Here is a 22,060-nt window from a genome sequence, read left to right as displayed (position 1 = left end):
ACGGAATAATGATTTGTTTTTCTTTTCTCCAGAACGAATTCACTTTATATCAAGATTTAAACAAGAAAACCAATACAAGTTCTCTAATATCATTAAAATAGGTAAACGAACGTCCAAAATATTAAAATTTTGAATAAATCACAAGCCAAATTCTGATTCTATTACTAAAATGTAGTCATTGACTTTGATTTTTTTTAACTAAAGTTAATAAATTAAGTGTCAATTTCAGCTTTATTCTTTTTATGATATTTTGAATTTAAATGTATATATATATATATATATATATATATATATATATAACACAACCTATTTGACAATCAATTATATATTTGAGAAAACAAAACCATAGGAAATTACCATGACAATCAATTATATATTTGAGAAAACAAAACCATAGAAAATTACCATATACTTTATTGATACCTGTTCCAAACCGTAGTTTTTTTGGCCATTTGAATGAAAATGTCAAGCTTGGTATCATGACACTTGTAAAATTTATTGATTTTTTAAAAGACATGACCGTGCTGATTGGGATGTCGAGCTTATGTCGATGCTTAGGATGGACGAGTTAATTGTAATGGAGGGATGAATGACCTAGATGGTAGGGATGAATGTGATGATCGGACTGACAAAGATGGCTGTGCTGATGGGATGATTGAGATGGACTGACTGATCGATTTGGGCAGGCAAGCCAGGATGGATAGGATGACCCAGTTGGCTGTGATGGTTAGGTTGAAGACATGGTCAGGATGGACAAACTAATGATATAGCTGGGCTAAATGGATGGAGGGCTTGATTGGGATGGATTGGGCTGACTCGATGACTAGAACGTACGAGATGGACCGACTGAAGGGATGATTGGGTTGGTCGGGATGGATCGATTGACAAGATGGCCAAGATGAACCTACTGGCCGGGATTGCTCGGCTAATACGGATGGCCAAGATGGGTACCCTGGCTAGGATGGACATGTTGACGGGCTAAACGGATGACATGGATGGACCTGTTGGACGATCTAGCCAGGTTGGCCAAAATGGACGGGATGGCCGGAATGGCTGTGATGGACGAAGGGATGGACGGGCTGATGAGATGGTCAGGATGTTAGATTTGACAGGACATGCCTTGATGTTGGACTAATAGGGATAGGCAGAATAAAAAGAATGGAACAAATGGACCAGGCTAACTGGATGCCCGTGTAAGACAGGCTGCCGGGATGGACTTGCTGGTTGATCTGGTTGAGTAAGCTAGGATTGACGGGATGGTTGAACTGACTATATTGGGTGTGCTGACGAGATGGTTGGACTAACTCTGTTGAGTGTGCTAACGGGAGGTCGAGGATGACTAAATAGACGTTCTAACAAGGTGGTTGGACTGGTTAGGATGGACAAACTGACGAAATGATCGAGATGGACCAATTGACCTGGTTGGATAAGATGAACCAGATTGATTGGATGGCTAGGATGAATTGGTTAACGGAATGCCTGACATGGACGAGCTGGACTATTTGCTTGAGCTGGTCAAGATGGACTGGATGAGCAGACTGATGGGATTGACGGGCTGGAAAAGTTGGCAGGTTGGTGTGATGGCCATGTTGATGTGCTGACGAAATGATCGGAATGAATATATTATTCGATTTGGCTGGATCGACTGGGATGTAATGGATGGTCGAGTTGGTTGCATTAGACGTGTTGAAAGGTTAGCCCTGATGGATGGGCTGGTTAATCTGACATGATGGTCGTACTAGCCAAACGTACCAGACTAAAATAAATTCGATGGCTCTAGACTCAATAGATGGGTTGGTATGTTAGACTTAATCCTTTCTACCATCTCTACTTAAATAAAAAAGCCTATGCATAAGCATAGGTCAAGAGACTAGTTTAAAAATAAAAACTGAAACTGTCAATTATTTAACGATGTGATAACGACTTCTTCCGTAATTTTCTTAAACTTATATAGTATTTTTAAAAGTTATCTATTTTAATTATTAATGACAAGTACTCAGATTTATTGAAAACTATAAGACTATTAAGACAAGTTCTTGGATGTTCAAAAAAAGCCAGATAGCTTTGTCAACAATAAAACAAACACAATAATCCAAACTATTACACTAGCCTTGGTCTTTCGAGAAGACCAGACTCCCCCTAGCCTTCCTTTTACAAAAACTTCCTAAAAAAACTCCCAAAACAACCCACATATAGACTACAACCCCATAACAGGCAATTATAATTGCATGTTATTCTTATTTCTCCAAACCTACACTTTCCCACTGAACCTATCAATTACCTAATGTATCAATACTTCAATTTAGGTAACCTATCCGTATTCGATACTTTAGGATACTTTATCCATATTTATTTATAAAATATCTAATCTATAAAAGAGTAGTATGACAATAATTTTTTATTTTATATTTTATCAAAGTTTAATATATATGATTTTAATTTGAATTTACACCATAACAATGATATATTTATATGTTTTTAAGAATTTTTGTATATTTTTCAATGTACATCGTATCTTATTATTTTCAAAATAAACATATCAGTGTATTTGATACATAAAAGTTATAGCATTTTGGACCAAAAAGGGGTCATGAACCAATTAGAAGAGAAACAAGTTTATCTGTTCTCACAAATTTGAACGACTGCACACTTTATCTGCTTCTGGAGCCTACATATGCAATAGGAGGAAATTGCCAATATAATTGAGTAACTTTAATTAACTTTTGGAATGAGCTCCAACATAAAACTACTTTCAAAAGAGAGAGCTCAAGTATATTATTATGCATGGAATAAGAGCAACAAATTCCAGCTGTGTTAACAAAGGAAAAAAAAATGCTACTTTTAATGCCAAGATAGTTCATCTTGCTGTTATCAAATCTGATCTCATTCCTGCTGTTCCATATCTCATCTATAATCCCAATCACAGCAACTTGAATAAACTAGATTTGAGCACTCCATTCCAAGTGAAAGATTGTCCAAGCATTATCCAAGGAATGAATAAGAATTGGAATCCTTAGTAGATCAAGTAACCAAGACCAAATTCTACTCGCCACACAACATTCTAAAAAAGATGAATCATAAAAGCCCTTGCTTTCTCAAAATATCATTAGTTGGTAGCTTGCTAAAGATCAACCTTCACAACATGAAAAGATCTAGAAAAGGGTATATAGCATTATGGTAAATAGATTTTTACCATCCAACACCTGCTGAGGCACCTTTAATGTGCTGATAAGATTGCTCAAGACAGAACAATCCATCATTGGAATTAGTCCATCTCAGAAATTTTGGTTGAGGCTTAATAGGGATCACAACCTTTTTACTGCATGAAGAGATTGATGTGCCTCACAAGGAAGAACAGAAGGTATGCCAGCAAATATTGGACCATCAGTTGTTCTCTGAGCAAAACTCAGTAACAAATTACTTCCATCTATATATAATTTAGGATTACAACCCTAATGAGGTTCATACTTCATACATTCCAAACAATGAATCCACATAAATTCAATGCAAGAACAAGCCCATCTACCAAGCAACATATTGCTGCAAGAAACAGGAAAAGAACATACTAATATATTGGACAAAAATTTATACAAGAGAAAAATAATTAGAATAACAGATTACATATACCAAAGGCAGAGTAACTACACACTAGTTTCATTGTGGGAGACAAAAAAGAGAACCAAACAAAGGAATATCTAATTCATTTAGCCACAGAATAGTAAATGAAGATGCCTGAAATCTGAAAAGGATTATTTCAGTCTGACTTAAGCTAACAGCTCTTACTACCTGTTCTGGAACTTTCAATCAGCAACATTAACATATTTATGCATCTAATGTTTAAACTTCAAACTAAGGATTAATCTCTTGGGTCAGTACTAGACAACTTCAAGCATTTACTCTTTATGTTTTTTGTTTGTAGTCTATGCAAATTCAATTACCAAATGTTTAGGCAGAAGAGAAGTTTCATGAAAAAGAACTATGCAAAAAGACATGCTTATTTATACCAGAATTTTTATAAAGTGCATGAAAGAGCTCAAGTTTCGAACACCAGGCTAGCAACAAAATCTAAACTCATAATTCATTAAGCAAAACACAAGTCACTGCTGTTAGACCTGGATAGTCTAATCTTAGCCGTCTATTATTGACAGTTTAGTCTTAATTATCTTGTACAGTTTGGATAAGATACCATATGTTTTTTATCATAAAAAGTACTTTTAAGATTTGATGTACTGATATTTTGAACTAAGTGTGTTAAACAAAACAAAAGATAATCCGATAGTCACCATATTATTAACACCAAAACTCCTACTCTTTACGAATACCACAAACGATGCATCTTGAGAAGCCAAATCAGATCAAGACCTGCCATGTTATACGAGACACAAATTCATTTTTGAATTTGTTGGACCATTTGGAAGCAATAACAAGTTGACTCTTGAAAACCAGTGTCGATTTTGACACAATAAACCTACCTTTTCTAGAATTGTATGCTCAAGCTGATCAGATGTTTAAAATAACAGTTGCTTAATATGTACCAAGTTGAGAGAAATAATAAAAGATGTCAATTAAAATAATACTTGTATGTGGGAAGATAAAAGAGATAGTCAAGAATGACTCTGTGAACTTGTGTAAGACAGAACTGACAAAAAAATACTTATGTAATCTTATGATTTCAAACTCTATTTTCAACCAGGAAACATCTTATTAGACTGTTTACCCATAGGTGAAAGTGTTTTAAAGATCTATTTAACCCTTTTTGGATGTTGAAATTAGTGTAACTATTTAACTCCTAAGTAATCCTATCAAAGGCATGCTAAGAGGCTTTGGTAGACTTCTTTTAACCTACACTTTTAACCTCTCTATTCTTTCAATATGAAACTTTGGTCAAGAAAAATCCATCTTCTTTTGTTACTCTCAGATGGCTACCTTTTTTATTACTCTCAGACTTTAAGTAGCTTGTGAAAGATATTTCATGAAGCATACATGCTAACAAATGTAAGAAAGAGTTGTGTTCCTTAGATACCTCAATTCACTACTCATAAGTTGATTAACGAACTGCTTTGCAGACTCAAATTGAAGATTCCCATAAGCTTGTGATGTTTCAATTGATTTGTCATTAGGGTGAAGTTAGGTATCACACTATCAGCTAACAAACATATAATGCTAATGAAAACCAACACCTTGTAGGAATTTCCAAGTCATTACAGCGAGCAGTTGTCATAGCTTATTTTTATACCAGTAGCAATAAAAAATTAGTGTTAAAAATGCTGTTCTGAATCTTACTATCTACTTCCATCAAAGATTTGCGACTATCATACGTTAACCTTGTGTTTTTTGTGAAAAGTAAAATATAAGGTGAAAGAAGAGGTCATCCTAGAATTTAAAAAATTTTAGTATAACCAAGTTAGGAAAAAGTAAAAGGGATAAAAGTAACAAGGTTTTACTACTCATTCACTTATTTTAATCCATCTACATGCTAAATAGAGGGTTTCAAGAGTATTTTCACTACACATAATCTTCCTAGGTATTATGCTTGGATTGGAATGACTAGGAGAGGTCGTGCCTTATGCAAGGTAATCCCATATTTCTCAGATATATCCATGTCTTGTGGCTTTTGTCCATCTTTCAGCTTCCAATTATAGTTGCATAGAAGAGAGGCCAATACAATATGCACAGTTCTGGAAGCCAATGGCAATCCAGGACAGATCCTTCTTCCTGCTCCAAAGGGTATTAGTTCAAAGTCTTGGCCCTTAAAATCAAGGTCACTTTCCAAGAATCTTTCAGGTCTGAATTCATCTGGGTTTGTCCAAATACTTGAATCTCTACCCATGGCCCATACATTAACCAGAATTTGGGAACTTTTAGGTACCATGAAGTCACATAGTTCAACATCAACTTCTGGCTTGTGTGGCACTAACATTGGGATAGGTGGATGCAAGCGGAAAGTTTCCTTAACCACTGCTTGTAGGTACGGAAGCTTTGAGATATGTGATTCTTCTAGTTGCTCACCTTTGACAAGAACTTGGTGAAGCTCTTCCCTCACTTTTTCTAGCTTTTCTGGGTTACGTAGCAACTCAGCCATAGCCCATTCTATAGAGCTTGATGTTGTGTCTACTCCAGCCACAAATAAATCCTGACATATGCGGCCAATTAGTAAAATAATATACAACATCACATAAAAATTTTACACACACACGACCACTCACCAGAAACAAATGCAGAACATGAGGGCGAGTCACTTGTGAATTGTCTTCAAGCATGAGTTCCAACACAGAATCCAACACGTCCTTGAATGCCTTGGCTTCATTTTCTAATGCCGTTAAACGCAATCTTTCTTCTATGAGTCCATCAAAAAACGCAATTAACTTTCCAAAGTAACCATTCATTCTTCTCCGAGCACCCTGTGGATCAACCATGCGAAAGATTGGAAAAAAGTCAACAACATTAGGCCTTCCAGCTTCTTCCATGATGCCCCAAATGATGTCCTTGAACTCTTGAGACTTGTCAGAAGCGTAGTGAGCTAAATCCATTGAGAAGAAAGTGTTTGATATGGAATTAAGCACAGTTGTGAAGGAAGCCTCACCAATATCCAAGGCTTCACCTTTCTGACATCTTTCCTTGACATAATCCATCAATTCTTGCACCTTCCTCTGTCGACAAACTTGCGTGGAATCAAGCTGCTGAGAAGAGAACACTTTGGTGGCACAAGCTCTCCTAAGGGTCCTCCACAGTGCTGAAGGTGGCATCCACACCACTGAAAGTATGTGATGATCAAGAGCTCGAAGAGTATCTGGGATTGTCCTGTTGGAAAAGATTTGATCATGTTTTTGCAGTACTTCTTTGGCAACATGTGGAGATGAAATGACGATGGTGGTAGTGCTACCAAGCTTGAGACTCATAATAGGACCATAAATTTGAGAAAGTTTGGCAAGTGCTTGGTGAGGCTGATTTCCAAGCTCCAAGATGTTTCCTATGATGGGAAAAGGGTGAGGCCCTGGAGGGTATTTTGAGGTTTTCATTGGTTTGAAGCTTGAGATGAGTACATAAATGGTTACACACACTATGGTGATCTGAAGAAGTTCAAGAAGGTACTCCATTCTTTTGCTTCTCTTGTGGACACGGGAAAAGAGAATCGTAAAATTGAAAGGCTAATTCCTCCCAACAAAGTATGTATATGGAAACACATTTGTTAGTTTAAAATTTGACAAAGATTTCATTTCTACTTCGTTTAAAATATAAAATATGAAAAAAGATATTTATTCATGTCGGTTGTAGAAACTCCAAATTAGCATTTGATATTCATTAAAAAAAAAGGTTATAAAAATAAGTGTTTTTTTTCCATCTGTTTAGCCAAATAAATCAACAAAGTCTGCGCTTAATAGTCATGATGAGGACGTGACGTGGTCCTTGCCCATAAAAACAAATTTGAATGGACCATTAAAGTGTGGCGAGAATGTCTTATTATAATAAATATCAATTGTTTTTCATGTCTAATATCTAAATTTTGTAACATCCCAATTTTTATATTTTTATAGTATTCTATTATTATTATATTAATCACATCTTCAATATTAATAAAAAAATAGTAATTCAAATAAATAAAGGATATAAGATACTATTACAAATATTTAAATACAAATTATATATATAATACATTCTTATTACTAAGAGATATTATATTAAATTAAGAGTGTAATAGATATTTACAAAAATCGAGACAAAAAGCAACAAAACTTTCTACACTATATCTCAACTCCTTCTCCTTGTAACACCTGTTCATTAGAGACATCCTCCTCTGCTCCCATCATTAAGGTAATCATTACAAACAAGAAGAAACAAAACAGACAACAAACACAGAGAAGAAAGAGTAAGTTAATGTATCAAAAATTGTTATATATCACATTTATAGAATTCAATATATAACACAAATAAAACAATCAATCTTAAGTCATATAATTCTTTCCTTTAGACTTGACCATCCAAATACATATACTGATGTCGGGGTCATGGGAGACTTGTGCATGTGTGGTGAAACAACCTATATATCATCCAAACTATACCACACAAGGTTAGTTTGTCAAACACCTATGATCAAACTCACCTTAGGCTAAGGACCTCCTGATACTCCTTACGGCATAATCATCCCTCTCTACTTGAGGATGGATGAGTATTTGAGTGTCAAAGTCATTCCCTAAATCCCGAAGTCCGTACTTCAATACATTATACATTATAAACAATCATCTTAACGATTGAAATCCTTATAGTATCATGTACAATTTCATACTCACAAACCATTTCATATCAACTTTAAATGAGACATATATATATATTTATATATATATATATATATATATATATATATATATATATATATATATATATAACATCTATTTAATCTTCACTAAATTTTCAATATAAACAATGTAAACATCCACATTACACATCTAAATCATTTACAAGAAACTTATGTGCCAAAATAAAATAAAATTGGAAGACCATAGAAGCAAGAAGAATTGTAAAAAGAGAAACTTGGTAAAGGCTCCTGATGCTGAGCAGCACATCTTTATCGCTAAGCAATGTTCTTTATGCAAAGTTAGCGCTTGAGCGCCACCTTTATACCGCTGAGCGTCAAGCCTGTCGGCTTTCTACCGCTTGGGTGCCACTGAGCTACCACTAAGCGTCATACTAGAAGACATAAACTTAGAAACTTGATCTATATGCACTCAAAACATATCCAAATGACCAAATTAATATCCTTAACACTATAATTGAATAAAAAACATGTTTATAATTGAAATTAAGTAGCAGTTTACATAGTTGGTCATGAATGAGATCTACGAAAAACTAATAACTCAAAAACTCAACTTAAATCTTACATGTTCTAAACTAGATTTTAGAAATCTAGGTGGCTAAATAAGTTGAAAATGACTCAAAAATAAACTCCAAACATTCAACTTTTTTTCAAAATAACTAATGTGGAACTTTTTTAATTACAAGTGAAAACAGAAAATAAAACTATACAAGTGAAAGTGAATGAACTTTATTATATTAATAAAAAAATCAACCACATATTCTACTAAAATTGTTCTCTTTTTATAAAAAGAAAATAAAATGACACACATATATAAATATATATATATATATATATATATATATATATATATATATATATATATATATATATATCACAACTTGTAAAAATCTAAAATGTAAAATGAAACTATACATTTATGTTTTTTTATATCGAAATATAAATGTGTGATTTTATTTTATCTTTTCATAAAAATAAAAAGAGAACAATTGTAAAATATGTGGTTGATTTTTTTTTAATATAATAAAGTTCATCCACTTGTAGTTTTATTTTCCGTTTTCACTTGTAATTAAGAAATTTTTACATTAGTTTAAATTCATATTTTAAAATAGTTATACAAAATAGAAAAAATATAAAAACTACATATGAATGAATTCAATTTATTTTTAATTAAAATTTTAAGACAACATTATAAATTTATTTTATTAATGTTAGTAAACCACATTTGAAAGTTTATTCAAATACAGAAGCATACTATTCCTATAAAAAAAATATAATAATGTAATTCTCCAATTATTTCAATTATGTTGTAATGTTGTATAACTAGTGCAATGAAGGGAAATGACACCGGTTAGTTTCGCTTATACGCAACGGTTCTGCAACCGAGGCATATACAGACGAGGTAAAAAATAATAAGCTTTATGCCTCGGTTGGTTCTGAACCGAGTCAAAAAATGTGTGCTTATGCCTCAGTTCAGTCTACCCGAGGTAGTATAGGGGGTGGGTGCTTATGCCTCGGTTCAAATCTAATCGAGGCAGTAAAGTGATTTTTTCTTTTTCTATCATCAGCTGATATTGCATGTTAGAATCGCTACAACGGAATTATTAGCGTGGAACAAACCAAGAGGGGGGGGGGGGTGAATTGGTTATATACTTTTATTGTGCCTTTTATTATTTTTCTCTTAATTTTTCTTACTGGGCAGATAATTAAATATAAATGACAGAGTAAGGGAAAAGAAAAAGGTGATTTTATCCTGGTTCAGATCACTCGGATCCTACGTCCAGTCGCTTATCTCAAACAAGATAAACCTTTTTCACTAACACAAAACAGTTACAAATATTAATCACAAAGAAAAACAATTTGTAAGAGTTTAGAAATACCACCTCTCTTGAAACCACAAGAGACGAACTTACACTTCCTTTGAATCTTCACAAAGGATGACCACCTCCTTCGAATGCTTCACGAAGGATGATTCTCTTCCAGGCACTTCCTCGGATACACCAAGGATGAACAAGCTATTCCTCTGTCACCGCAGTAGCACTTCAGGACTTTGCAGACAAGAGTTTCCTTAGCTTCAATAATCTCACAGAGTTCTCAAGGAGTTCAGAGATCTTTTTCACAAGGGAAGAGTTGTTTTTGAGATAAAGAGTGAGCCATCTTATAGACTCAGCCTAATACCCTTCCATTCTTCGAAAACGGGCCATCTAACGCATTTAATTGATTAACACAAGTATTAATCGATTAAAATGAGTACAACGGCTAGTTTTTCAAATCTGAAACCCCCAACGGCTAGTGTTAATCGATTATTCTCAGGAATAATCAATTAACTAATCGATTATTATTAGCTTTAATCGATTATTACAGGGGCAATTGGGTTTTCAGTGCCAGCCTCGTTTTAATCGATTAAAACTGGGTTTTAATCGTTTTATTTGATTCTATATATTACATATCTCAATCAATTGAATGAGTTTTCGTAAAAAGAAAAATGCTTCAAAGTACAGTACAAGTATTTTTTTGTAGTTATTTTTGGCTAATCATTTTAGTACTATTTTACTAAGTTATTCTTAATTCAACTCAACCAATTATTCTTTTTCAAGTATTATTTTTTAAACTATAGTTGGCTTAACTAAATATTCGTTTCCTAGTTATTTGTGATTAATTTTGTTCAAGTATTCTTTTTATGTCACTTGATATACTATAATTGTTTATTTCAAATGATTAGTGTTTTGTAATTTTTCAGGAACAAAGTAGATATCCAAATATACCATGAAGACACTAGTAAAAAAGTTGCCTTTTAACTCGCCTTATACGCCTCGGTTAAAGGACAACCGAAACGTATAAAGAATTTTAACTCGGTTAATAATAAAACCGATGCCTAAAGGTCCACTTTTTCGTCTGACAAAAGTCCAATCAGAGCCAATGACCTCGGTTGAGTCAGACCTGGGACGAAACCACGTTTATGCCTCGGTTGAGGCGGGGACCGAAGCATATACCCACGTTTATGCCTTGGCTGGGACGGGACCGAGGCATATACCCTTTCTCATTTTTCTTCACTTTCCCAATCTCATAACCCCAATTTCAAAACCCCAATTTTCCCAATCTCAGAACCCCAATTTTTCTTCGTTTCTCCACTCCCGTCCCCCTCCTTTCCTCTCTGCAACCCTTCCTTTCTCCACTCTCGTCTCCCTCCCTTCTTCTCCTACAACCCTTCCTTTCTCCACTCTCCTCTCCCTCAACTCCACCATTCCCTCACCACCCTCTTCTCCCTCCGCATCCCCAAAATGATATTGGTTCTTAGGGTTTTGGCACTCAGAGGTGGAGGCTGTTGTAGGACCCTGCGACGTACCCCAAGACGGTGCCCACGCCCAAGAAGAAGAGAGAGCTCGCAATGGTGCGGCGAGAGCCTGTGACGGTGAGGCGAGAGAGCCCGCGACGGTGAGGCGGCGAGAGAGCCCGCGACGATGCCACGAGAGAGCAACGACGGTACTGCGATGGCGGCTGCGATGATGGAGCGGCGAGGATGCGGCGGCGGCGGCGTGGTGGCGTTTAGGCGTTGGATCTGTGTTTTTGGTTTTTAGTTCAGTTTCTCTGCAGGTGTGGCGAAATGGATCTGCGTTTTGGGTCTCTGATTTTTTGTTTTTCGTTTAGATAGTGTTTCTCGTCACCTCCATCTACTTTCTCCGTTTCTGTGATTGTGTTTTTGGTTGGAAGAGTTTGTGTTTTTGGTTGGAAGAAGACATTGGAGTTGCTCTTTCTCTGGCAATGATTGGCAAGGAGGAGGAGTGACCTTGTTTGTGAGTCCAGAAACATCAGTGCATTGTGAAAGGATTGTTAAAAAATTTTTAGAGTCTGGCAGAGATCTTGACCTGTGTTGCAACAACGAGAAACCATAAAAATGAGAAACGAACAACTGATCCCGGTTCATATTAAAAAAATTAAAAAACTATACTGACTCGGTTGTTTGTGAAACCGAAACAGAATTCAAACCCTTCTAACTCGGTTCTAGAACCGAGGCAAAATGCGTATTTTTTTTATCTCGTTCGTATATACCTCGGTTATGGAACCGGTGTCTATAACTGAAAATAACCGAGGCCATATCCCTTGAATGCACTAGTGAGAACATAAGCAATGGCACAAAATGGGAGAGCCTTAGGTTCCTTGGTAGACAAAACTGTTTTTCCAAGCCCGTGGGCACTGTGAAAAATACTTAGTCAAGAGTATGTAAATAACCATGTATTAAGAGATTGTATCCAACTGTTATTGCAAGTATGATATAGATTACTTTTTGAAACTCCCTAATGAAGGTGGGAAAAATTAGCAATTGTTTCTTCATAATAAGTTTAACCCAACAATGGGAATCATATAAAGTCCCCACCATATTGATCAGAATTATCTATCACATAATATACCTAGGCGCAGTTGCTTCCCCGAGCAATTGGTTCACGAAAACTGAGATATTCAAGTGTTGCTTGCACAAAGTTTGCACCAACCAAACCAGTTAAAACAACCGCAGCTGCTCTAAGAGATTAATTGGCACCTGCAAACCGGGAAATTTTCAAAGCTAGAACTGTGTACGAGCAAACAACCTATATTTTTTTTAGTTGTTAGAATATAATTTTGGTTGACAAAAAGGGGTGTTTTATAGTTGTTAGAATATAATTTTGCTTGCTGCGAATACATGATCTATGCATTAATTGTTTTATTGAAATAGAATTATGGTTTGATGAGCATGTAACTAGTTCTGATAGTTGTTTTCATAACACTAGTACAAAAAGAGTTTTTTTAAGTCTCTTAGTTATTTTCAAAATAATTAACTTAATACATGTGTGTGGTAATTTTGTAAATGAAAGTTCATATTTTAAATCTGTTAATTTCATAACAGACTTAAATTTCAGTTTTACATTTGTTAAAATTTAAACAGACCTAAATTTTTTATCTCTTGAGTTTTCTACCATACTTAAATTAATATTTTAAGCTTTTTTTTAATGAAAAGAGATTTTAGTTTTATAACTTAAATTTTTTATCTCTTGAGTTTTCTACCACTTAAATTAATATTTTAAGTTTTTTTTAATGAAAAGAGATTTTAGTTTTATATCAGATCCATGTTTAACCCAAAAGAATACTTTTTTAAATAACACTTCTTTTTCCACTTTCTTCACATATCTCCCTGCCTTTGCTTCCAAGGACACATATGTCATAGTCGCTGCCTCGTAGGTCATGTCTCGCTACCCCCTTCCGCGCCACTACTACCATGACCTCTCACGTTGTCGCTGCCGCCATGACCACTCACGTGCCGTGTCGCCTATCACGTTGTGCTATCGTTGCCTCTCACGATGTGTCGTCGTTGCCTCCTCTCGCGTTGTGTCGCCACTGCCTCCTCTCGCATTGTCGCTGCCTCTCGCATTACCACTGCCACTCGCATTGTCGCTGCCTCTCGCACCTCCGCCACTACCTTTATATTTAGGGTTTTAGATTTTAATCTTTCTGTTATAGTAATTTTTAGGGTTAACAATTTTTGGGATTTTAAGATTCTTTTGGGAGTGATTATTAATGGCTGCAATTTCTCTTCCACTATTTCTGATTTGTATTATGTTCTATAAAGGATGTGATTTGATTTATGAGTTCTTGTTGTATTTCTTTAGTTGTGAAGATAAATTGAATTGGAGAACTGAAAGATGAATTTTGTTGTGGTTTTATTGTGGTTGATTGGGGTAACAGGTTAATCTCTTGAAGACGTGTCAATGGAATATATGAGTAGATTTTGCAATTTTGGGTGAAAAGTTTAAGTTTGTTGATTCACAACAGATTTGAAATTTAAGTCTATTACTTAATAGGTTTAATACCTCTTTTGGTCCCTTGAAAGGGGACAAATGTTCAATTGCGTCCTACGTTTTTTTCGAAGTTCAATGTGTTCCCGACTTATGAAAAAAATGTGCAATTAAGTCATTTTTGGTAACGGCGTTAATTTTTTAACGGTGCAGCTGCCACCCTAGACAAAAGTTAATGACGTGTACAGTTTCTCTGACTGTGTGGCAACCCTAATTCCCAAACCCTAGCTTCCTTGTGCCGCCAGCACCATGGGCAACCGTAGGCCACCGTCAGCCACCCTGCCGTCTTGCAGCAACCTCGCCATCACCCAACACCAGCGTCACCGCCGGTAGCCACCACCGTCACCAATACAGAATGCGAATGCCAAAGTCGCGAGTCCTCCATCATCATCTTCAGCATCTTCCTCGACTTCCATCTCCACCATGAGACACTTTTCAGGTCGCCGTAGAGCTGCAAGGACCGCCATCCACCCTGACCATTGCAAGAGCACTCTCCCGCACACACCTGTAGAAACCCAAACGGAGAAATCCCCAATTCCAAAAATCTTTCGAAACCTAAATCACCGCCACAACTCTTCAATTCATCTGCTCGTGAGTTTCGCCCAACCTTGAGCTAGCCATCAACGCCTCCACCAGACCTAAATCGCGCCATCTCCCCCTATGATAGAAACCCACCATGGCTAATGTTCATCATCTTCTTCGCACGGTAGAACCATCACGCCGCACCTCCAGATCGCAACCTGCACACCATGGTTTCTCCACCTTCGCAAAGCACGAGCACCTGCAAGAAAATAAATCTAGACAGAGATTCCAGATCCAACTTGTAATTCTGATCGCTCAACCATGGTTTCTAAATCACAGCTTTAGGGAGCCTGAAACGTGAGGCGAGGTTGCGGCAAGATGGGAGGGTAGCTGACGGCGGCCTACGGTTGCCAATGGTGATGGCGGCACAAGGAAGCTAGGGTTTGGGAATTAGGGTTGCCACGTATTAACCTTCCCCAAACACGTTGCAAACTTCAGTCCACCCTGTTAGTTGGCCCGTTAAAAAATTAACGCCGTTACCAAAAAGGACTTAATTGCACATTTTTTTCATAAGTCGGGAACACATTGAACTTCGAAAAAAACGTAGGACGCAATTGAACATTTGCCTCCTTTCGAGGGACCAAAAGAGGTATTAAACCTACTTAATAAGAGATTTAAAATTTAAGTCTGTTACTTAATAACAGATTTAAAATTTAAGTCTCCTGAATCTAAGTTTGTTCTAAAACAGATTTAAAAAACTCAAAATAACAGACTTAAAAAACCTATTTTGTACTAGTGTAACTATAGTTTTGTTGGGTGCACATGTGTGGCTTCTGATATTGGAAGAACTGTCGTTTTCCTTTCTGGTTGAGGTGGTGGGTGATCTATACTGATTGTTGGTCGTGACCAGTTATGTTGTCTTGCATTAAAACCTTTTTCATTATGTGACATATTGTTATTTCTTGAATGTGCGTGATATGGTGAGCACTGTCATATTGAATAATCCATGAATTCTGAATTAATGCCTAGGTATGGATACTGGACGGTTTTCGCTTCTCACTTTTATTCTAGAAATGAATTGTAGTTTGAACTATAATTCTTGTAATTTTTGGATATTTGGTGTTTTCGTTATTTTGTTTTAGGGTTTGCAATTATACGAAAAAGAGGTAGCAGGTTGGTATCAATTTTTCCTATTTCATTTTACTCTAGTATGTTTTATGTGTAGTATAGTCTTAGCTATGAAAATTAAATTGCTAAATGACATTATGTGACTTTTAGTTCATGTTATGACTGACTACATTGGTATAGAACTGATCATGTTATGATGTGTATTGAGTTAGGTCTTGTATGGTGTTTTGATTATTGTTTGACTCTATTTCTTACTGTCAAGTCAGAATTATTTTTACTGGTTTGCTGAAATGAAAGCCTACTTTATTAAAATATGATTTCGAATTGGTTGAATGTGCTACGCATGTTGTACAACCTAAACCTGGCTTGTGTGTGTCAGTTTTGTCAAAACGGTGCAGCAGAATGTTTAGCATGAAAAATAAACCAAGAGGGAGGTGAATTGATTTCTTATCGCAAAGGAGAGTCTTTAATACTTTTCTCTTAATTTTAATTTCCTTAGAGAATAATTAAAACAATAATAAAGAGTAAGGAAGAGAGTAAATTGCATAGATAATTTTATACTGGTTTAGATCACAAGATCCTATGTTCAGTTCCTAATCGCAAACGGAGATTAACATTACATTATCACAAAACTAATAAACTAATACAATCACACACAAAGACAAATTTAAGGGCTTAGAAAACACCTCTCTTGTTAGCACAAGAGATGAAGCTTAGTTCCCCTAAAGGCCACAAGGGATGAACATCTCCTCCGAATGTTTCACGAAGGATAAGCACTTTCTTTGAATCTTTTCATAAAGGATGACAGGCTTCACTTAGCAACAACAACAACACTCAGTCACACTCCTAGTGAAAGTTCTCGCTCTTACCAATACCAAGTTCTCAAAGCCAAAGCACAAGGGTTTCACAAATCCTAGATCACACTTTTCACAGTTCAAAGCAAACATATATGTTTTCATGTGTTAGAATGAGAGTCTAAAACATCTTTATGAAGACCTTACTCAAGGACACCTCTAAAAATTTGTGTCACCTTTATGAAGACCTTACTCAAGGACCTTAATGAGTTTCTTTCAGTATAAATTAATTGTAGTGCTAATACATGGAAAGACAATGTTGTTGGTCATAAATCATGTTTACCTAAAATATTTAGTGATTTGTATTAACAAGAGAGGTCTGCTATTTAGTGTTGTTTCTACTTTGCATTTAGAAGACTATTTTAGCCACCTAGTTACGTGTTTGTGTTGAACAAGTTTTAATGGGTAAAATTAATTGGAGTGCACTAAAGTGTCTAGCCTAATCCATATAATTAATAAAGAAAGGTCCTAAACATGTAATTGGTTTCTTATGAATACTTAACTATGAACTGCTTCTAGCATTTAGTAGTGGTTGTTTTGACTAGACAAATTTGCAGCATGTGATTTAAAGAGTTGAGGACTGTTGGAGTCTTGGTTTTGGCTGGTTGTTGGGTTAAGAAGTGGCCTTTGTGATGGAAATGCTCTAGCTAGGACAAGCCAAATCTAGAAGCAAATCAAGCCATAAGTCCAGGGATGAAGATTGCGGAATTTTGTGGTGGTGAAAGTGTTGATAGTTCATGGTTTTGGTGAGTTGTATGATGAGGAAAGATGTGGATGGGGTAGAAGCTCAAAGCCTCTAGGAGATATGGTGGTGGTGGTGTAGTGTTTGGTGGTTCCAAGAGAGTTAGGCCAACTCAAGGAGGAAGGTGACTAGAAAGACCTCTAAGGTTGTTCTAGTCTTAATCAAGGAAGAGTATGGCCATATTTTGGCAGCATAACATTACTCAACATCAAATATGAAATACAAGGGTGGATACACCTTTATTTATAGGCCAAGGGTGTCTCCTTCTAACCCTAAAAGCATGACCTTCCACCTTTGCTCTCATTGGCCAAAAACGAGGCCTTCTAAGGAGTGGACAAGTGTCCACAAATCCTCTCCAATGATGGGAGGACATGTGGCCATTCACAAAACACAATCCTCTCCATTCCTAGAGTGCCATGTGGCTACTACTAAAAGACAAAAACTCTCCACTCCTAAGGTGCCATGTGACTACCTTTTAAAAAGTAAATCCTCTCCAATGGAAGCATGACACACTTTCCACTTGGTTTGGATGTCTAACTTTTAAGGAAAATCCTAGCTACTTAGGCCTTAATACAAGCCTTAAACAAACCTACACTACATGGCTTAATACAATGGCCTAAATTCCTGCACTACTCTTCAATCCATGCTTCATGATGGCTCCAAAGGTGGTTCACAAGGTAGAGTTGACACCATCTTCAAGGATGACTTTAACTCTCTTGAAAGTGCTTGACCATGGCTAAGGAATTTTCCATCATTTGGTATCAAGAGCTTTGGTTCTTCAAAAGCTAAGTATTTTGGTCCTTATCTATCCTTTATTCTTCCATGTTGTTGATGTTATTTCCTTACTTGTCTTGTTATGCTTTTTTTTCATTTATCATTTGTTCTGGCAACAAACTGTGACGATTTTCAAACTTAAACTGCATCTACCTCAGTTGTCCAAAAAATGCGTAAAAATATTCAAACGAAATCCCTTTGAGTCTAGTTTCCAACGAAAAAAGAATCATTTCATTTGGAGTTCTGTGGAGAAAGTTATGAGTAAAACATTCAGGAAAGGTCAAAGTTGCCAGGATGTTGTCATTAGCGTTTTTCAAGTTCGTTTTTGGTAGTTTTAGCTACTTTTTTGTGTCTTTTCTTTTTTTTAGTCATTACTTACTGTTTTTTTGGTCAATATATGTTTGCTTGAGTCATTTTAACTTTCAAATCAGTCCATGTTGTCTAGAGTCATGTTTAGTCCTTTTGATGTCTCTATTTCCTAGTTGAAACTTTGAAAATCATCAAAAATATATGTTGAAGTCATGTCCAAAAACTGATTTGTATTTGTGCCTTTGAGTGCTTTTATTTTATATATTTGAGTTCATACTTGTTGTTAGATCATGAACAAGTTCATAGAGTTAGGTTTCCATTATGTCACTTTTTGTGTTTCATGTTATATTTGATTCTAGTAGGTTTTCTTCATTTTGGTGCTATAAGCTTGTATGAACTTGAAACTTCTTGTAACATTCTAGATTTGAGATCTGATTTGGTGTGTGTTTATGCTAAAAATTTCAAAAAAAAAAAGAAGAAACAAAAGGTACAAAAGAAAAGTAGACAAAAAGTACAAAAGCAAAAGCAAAAAGTAAAAGTAAAAGCACATGCATGTATCATATGTAACCAACTTTTGTTTGAGCACCTTGTTTCAACAAAGTTAAAGTCATCCTTGAAGATGGTGTCAACTCTACCTTGTGGACCACCTTTGGAGCCATCATGAAGTATGGATTGAAGAGTAGTGTAGGAATTTAGGCTATTGTATTAAGCCATGTAGTGTAGGTTTGTTTAAGGCTTGTATTAAGGCCTAAGTAGCATAGGATTTTCCTTAAAAGTTAGACATCCAAACCAAGTGAAAAGTGTGTCATGCTTCCATTAGAGAGGATTTACTTTTTAAAAGGTACCCACATGCCACCTTGGGAGTAGAGAGTTTTTTTCTTTTAGTAGTAGCCACATGGCACTCTATGAATGGAGAGGATTTCATTTTGTGAGTGGCCACATGTCCTCCCATCATTGGAGAGGATTTGTGGAAACTTCTCCACTCCTTAAAAGGCCTCATTTTTTTGCCAATGAGAGCAAAGGTGGAAGGTCATGCTTTTAGGGTTAGAAGGAGATACCCTTGGCCTATAAATAGAGGTGTCTCCACCCTTGTATTTTATCTTTGATGTTGAGTAATGTTATGCTGCCCATTTTTGGCCATACTACTCATCTTAGATCAACACTATAGCAACCCATAGGCCCCTCTAGTCACCTTCCTCCTTGAGTTGGCCTAACCTCTCTTGGAGCCACCAAACACTACACCACCACCACCATATCTCCTAGACTCTTTGAGCTTCTACACCATTCATACATTAGCTCATCATCCTTGGACCATTTACCACCACATTTTTGCACCATTCATCCAAGGAACACTCCTCCATGCACATCTCCTAGCTTTGGCCCAACCTAGCCAAGGAGGTTTCCATCACTTTGGAAGCATAATAGGGCGCTTGTTCTTTCTACTTGTTGGTTGCTGGTTGTTGGTTTTGGCAGCATGTGTATTTTCCTTCCTTGTTGTTTTTGTTTTTGTTTTTTCGTTTCATGTAAGGGTATCTGACCCTTGTCATTGTATATGTGTTTTATTTTGTGATATCCATGGGTGAATGTGCATGCTCATAATGTTGTGATAAGTATCTTTTTTCTCTACTGTTTCTGGTGGTGTAAATTTTTCACTCCTCCATGTTGTTTGGTTGACCTCGCGGTGAGTTTCGGTTGTCCAATTGTATGTGTTATACTTCTCTTAATTGTGAAATTGGATCAACAAGTACAATCATGTAATACTTTTTTTTTGGTTTAGATTTTCTAACCTCTTTGGTGAGGTTTTGTCCTAGTGTGATTACCATAATTATAAGTTAATCTTGCTTGTTGGTTTGGCAAATATCCTAAACTCTTTGATTGGTTGAAGGGCTATTTTTTTCCTTGAAATTGTGTTTTGTGGTGTAGAATTTATGTGATAAAGTTATAGCTAGAGTCATAAGTGATGCTCTGATTTATAGGAAAATCTACTCCTTTAGGTTCCATGATCAATTGATGTTCATACCAATTATATTGATGTTTTCTACTTTTGGTTTTCTAGTTTCCAAAACAACCCAACGACAATGATTATGGGTATTATATTTGTTATATGAAGGAAACTATCACATACTATAAAGGAGGATCAATTTCCACAGATGTAAGCGTTGACTGCAAAACCAACGACAAGTGCACTAGTCGCAATGTAACAAGTGATAAATATGGTTCTCTCTTAAGGGACTTGTGCAACACATGACAACTATTCCTTTCATAACTCAATTAGTAATCAAAGTGCATAAAAACACAAGAAACTTTTTTTGGTATTTTTATCAAACAGTTTGTGTGCAAGGAATTTAACATAGAGTATTTACAATTTGTTAAGACTAGAGTTCATCCACTTCATTCTCATGCATTCACAAACATCACAATTCCATCCATTAGGTGTTCAATTTTATTTCTAGGTTTAAATCATATTTCACAATTGTTGAAATTGTTAATAGGGGGAGCACAGGTTTAGCTGAACCCACAATCTCGGTGATATCTGTTTTTGATGATGACAACACATAGTTAATAAAAACACATGTATATGTATTGTGTTCTATGTGTAATATGCTTATATGCTTACTGTGAGATTTGTACAAGCATAACTGTGAACATATCATGTTGATTCTTGCATACTACTGTGTTGGAAATGTGATTATATGTGAGTAGTATGTATAATGTGTTTTGAAATGGAAAAACCACATGCACCAAGCATATCTGCATGACTTAATCGATTCCAATGATGGGATAATCAATTAAGGTCATCAGACAGCTTAAGCTTTAAACTATGGCAAACAACAGGTTTTAAATCGATTATGTTAGTGGTTAAATCGATTAAAACTCGTGAGTTTGCACAAATCTTTTTCAAGTGTGCTGTGATGGATTTTTAGAAGAAACGTTTTCAACAGTATACTAAGTGTTAAAACTTAATCGATTACATGCATCTTGTATTCATCTAAGTTTGTTAAAGATTTGAAAACTATTTCATTACTTGACATAATGGTCACAATGGTCATATTTTTAAATATGCTGACCAAGCATTAATTGCAAATCAACTACATTAATTCTGCATTCAATTAATGACTTTGACTATTGTTAATCTGTTATAACTGTGAGATGAAATTGATTAGATTAATAACATAATCGGTTTAAATGCGTCTGATTTGACTTATGCTATATATAAACGCATGATTTAAAATTCTATAAGAAGAAGAAGAATTGATTTTAACACTTTCATATCTGTTTCAGATAAATGCTTTGAATTTTTGCAGAAGAGAAAAACGCTCCAAGAGACAAGAACTGCCGTGGTGAACAAGACTTGATGTTTTCATGAGAAGCTGGATTGATTGATTCAAATTGTCTTATCATTTTTCAAAACAGAGGTGCATACTACTGGATTAGGAAGCTCTTGCAAACACTTTAGTGTTGTTGTTTCCCTATGGTGTATACATGAAGAAGAATGTGTGGTTCTTGACTTGGAGGGGGATTTCAAAGGGGTTCATTGTAGGAAAGGATTGTTCTTGCTGCTAGTCTATTGTAATTGGCTATTTTAGATTAG

The 22,060-nt window shown here is 35.7% G+C and overlaps 1 protein-coding gene across 1 annotated transcript; it reads right to left on the bottom strand.

Annotated features, from left to right (window-relative positions):
- Nucleotides 1-5,424: 5,424 nt before the first annotated feature.
- Nucleotides 5,425-7,202, bottom strand: LOC124831380 (cytochrome P450 76T24-like). The gene is made up of 2 exons (XM_047305346.2): nt 6,207-7,202; nt 5,425-6,133 (listed from the first exon to the last, which is right to left on the bottom strand). The coding sequence occupies exons 1-2, from the start codon at nt 7,095-7,097 to the stop codon at nt 5,528-5,530; spliced, it is 1,497 nt and encodes a 498-aa protein (XP_047161302.2). The 5' UTR covers nt 7,098-7,202; the 3' UTR covers nt 5,425-5,527.
- Between the last annotated feature and the right edge of the window lie 14,858 nt (nt 7,203-22,060).

This window comes from Vigna umbellata, chromosome 2 (genome assembly GCF_029865625.1).
Source record: "Vigna umbellata cultivar VRB3 chromosome 2, Vumbellata_1.0, whole genome shotgun sequence".
Classification (NCBI taxonomy): domain Eukaryota; kingdom Viridiplantae; phylum Streptophyta; class Magnoliopsida; order Fabales; family Fabaceae; genus Vigna; species Vigna umbellata.
The sequence above is the reverse complement of the archived record's forward strand: the minus strand, read 5'-3'. Positions and strand labels throughout refer to the sequence as shown.

Excerpts from the sequence above, each read along its gene's own strand:
- LOC124831380 (XM_047305346.2), bottom strand. The coding sequence starts at position 7,097 with ATGGAGTACCTTCTTGAACTTCTTCAGATCACCATAGTGTGTGTAACC. Across the intron at positions 6,134-6,206 it reads ATGTTCTGCATTTGTTTCTG|GATTTATTTGTGGCTGGAGT; the intron begins GTGAGTGGTCGT and ends CGCATATGTCAG.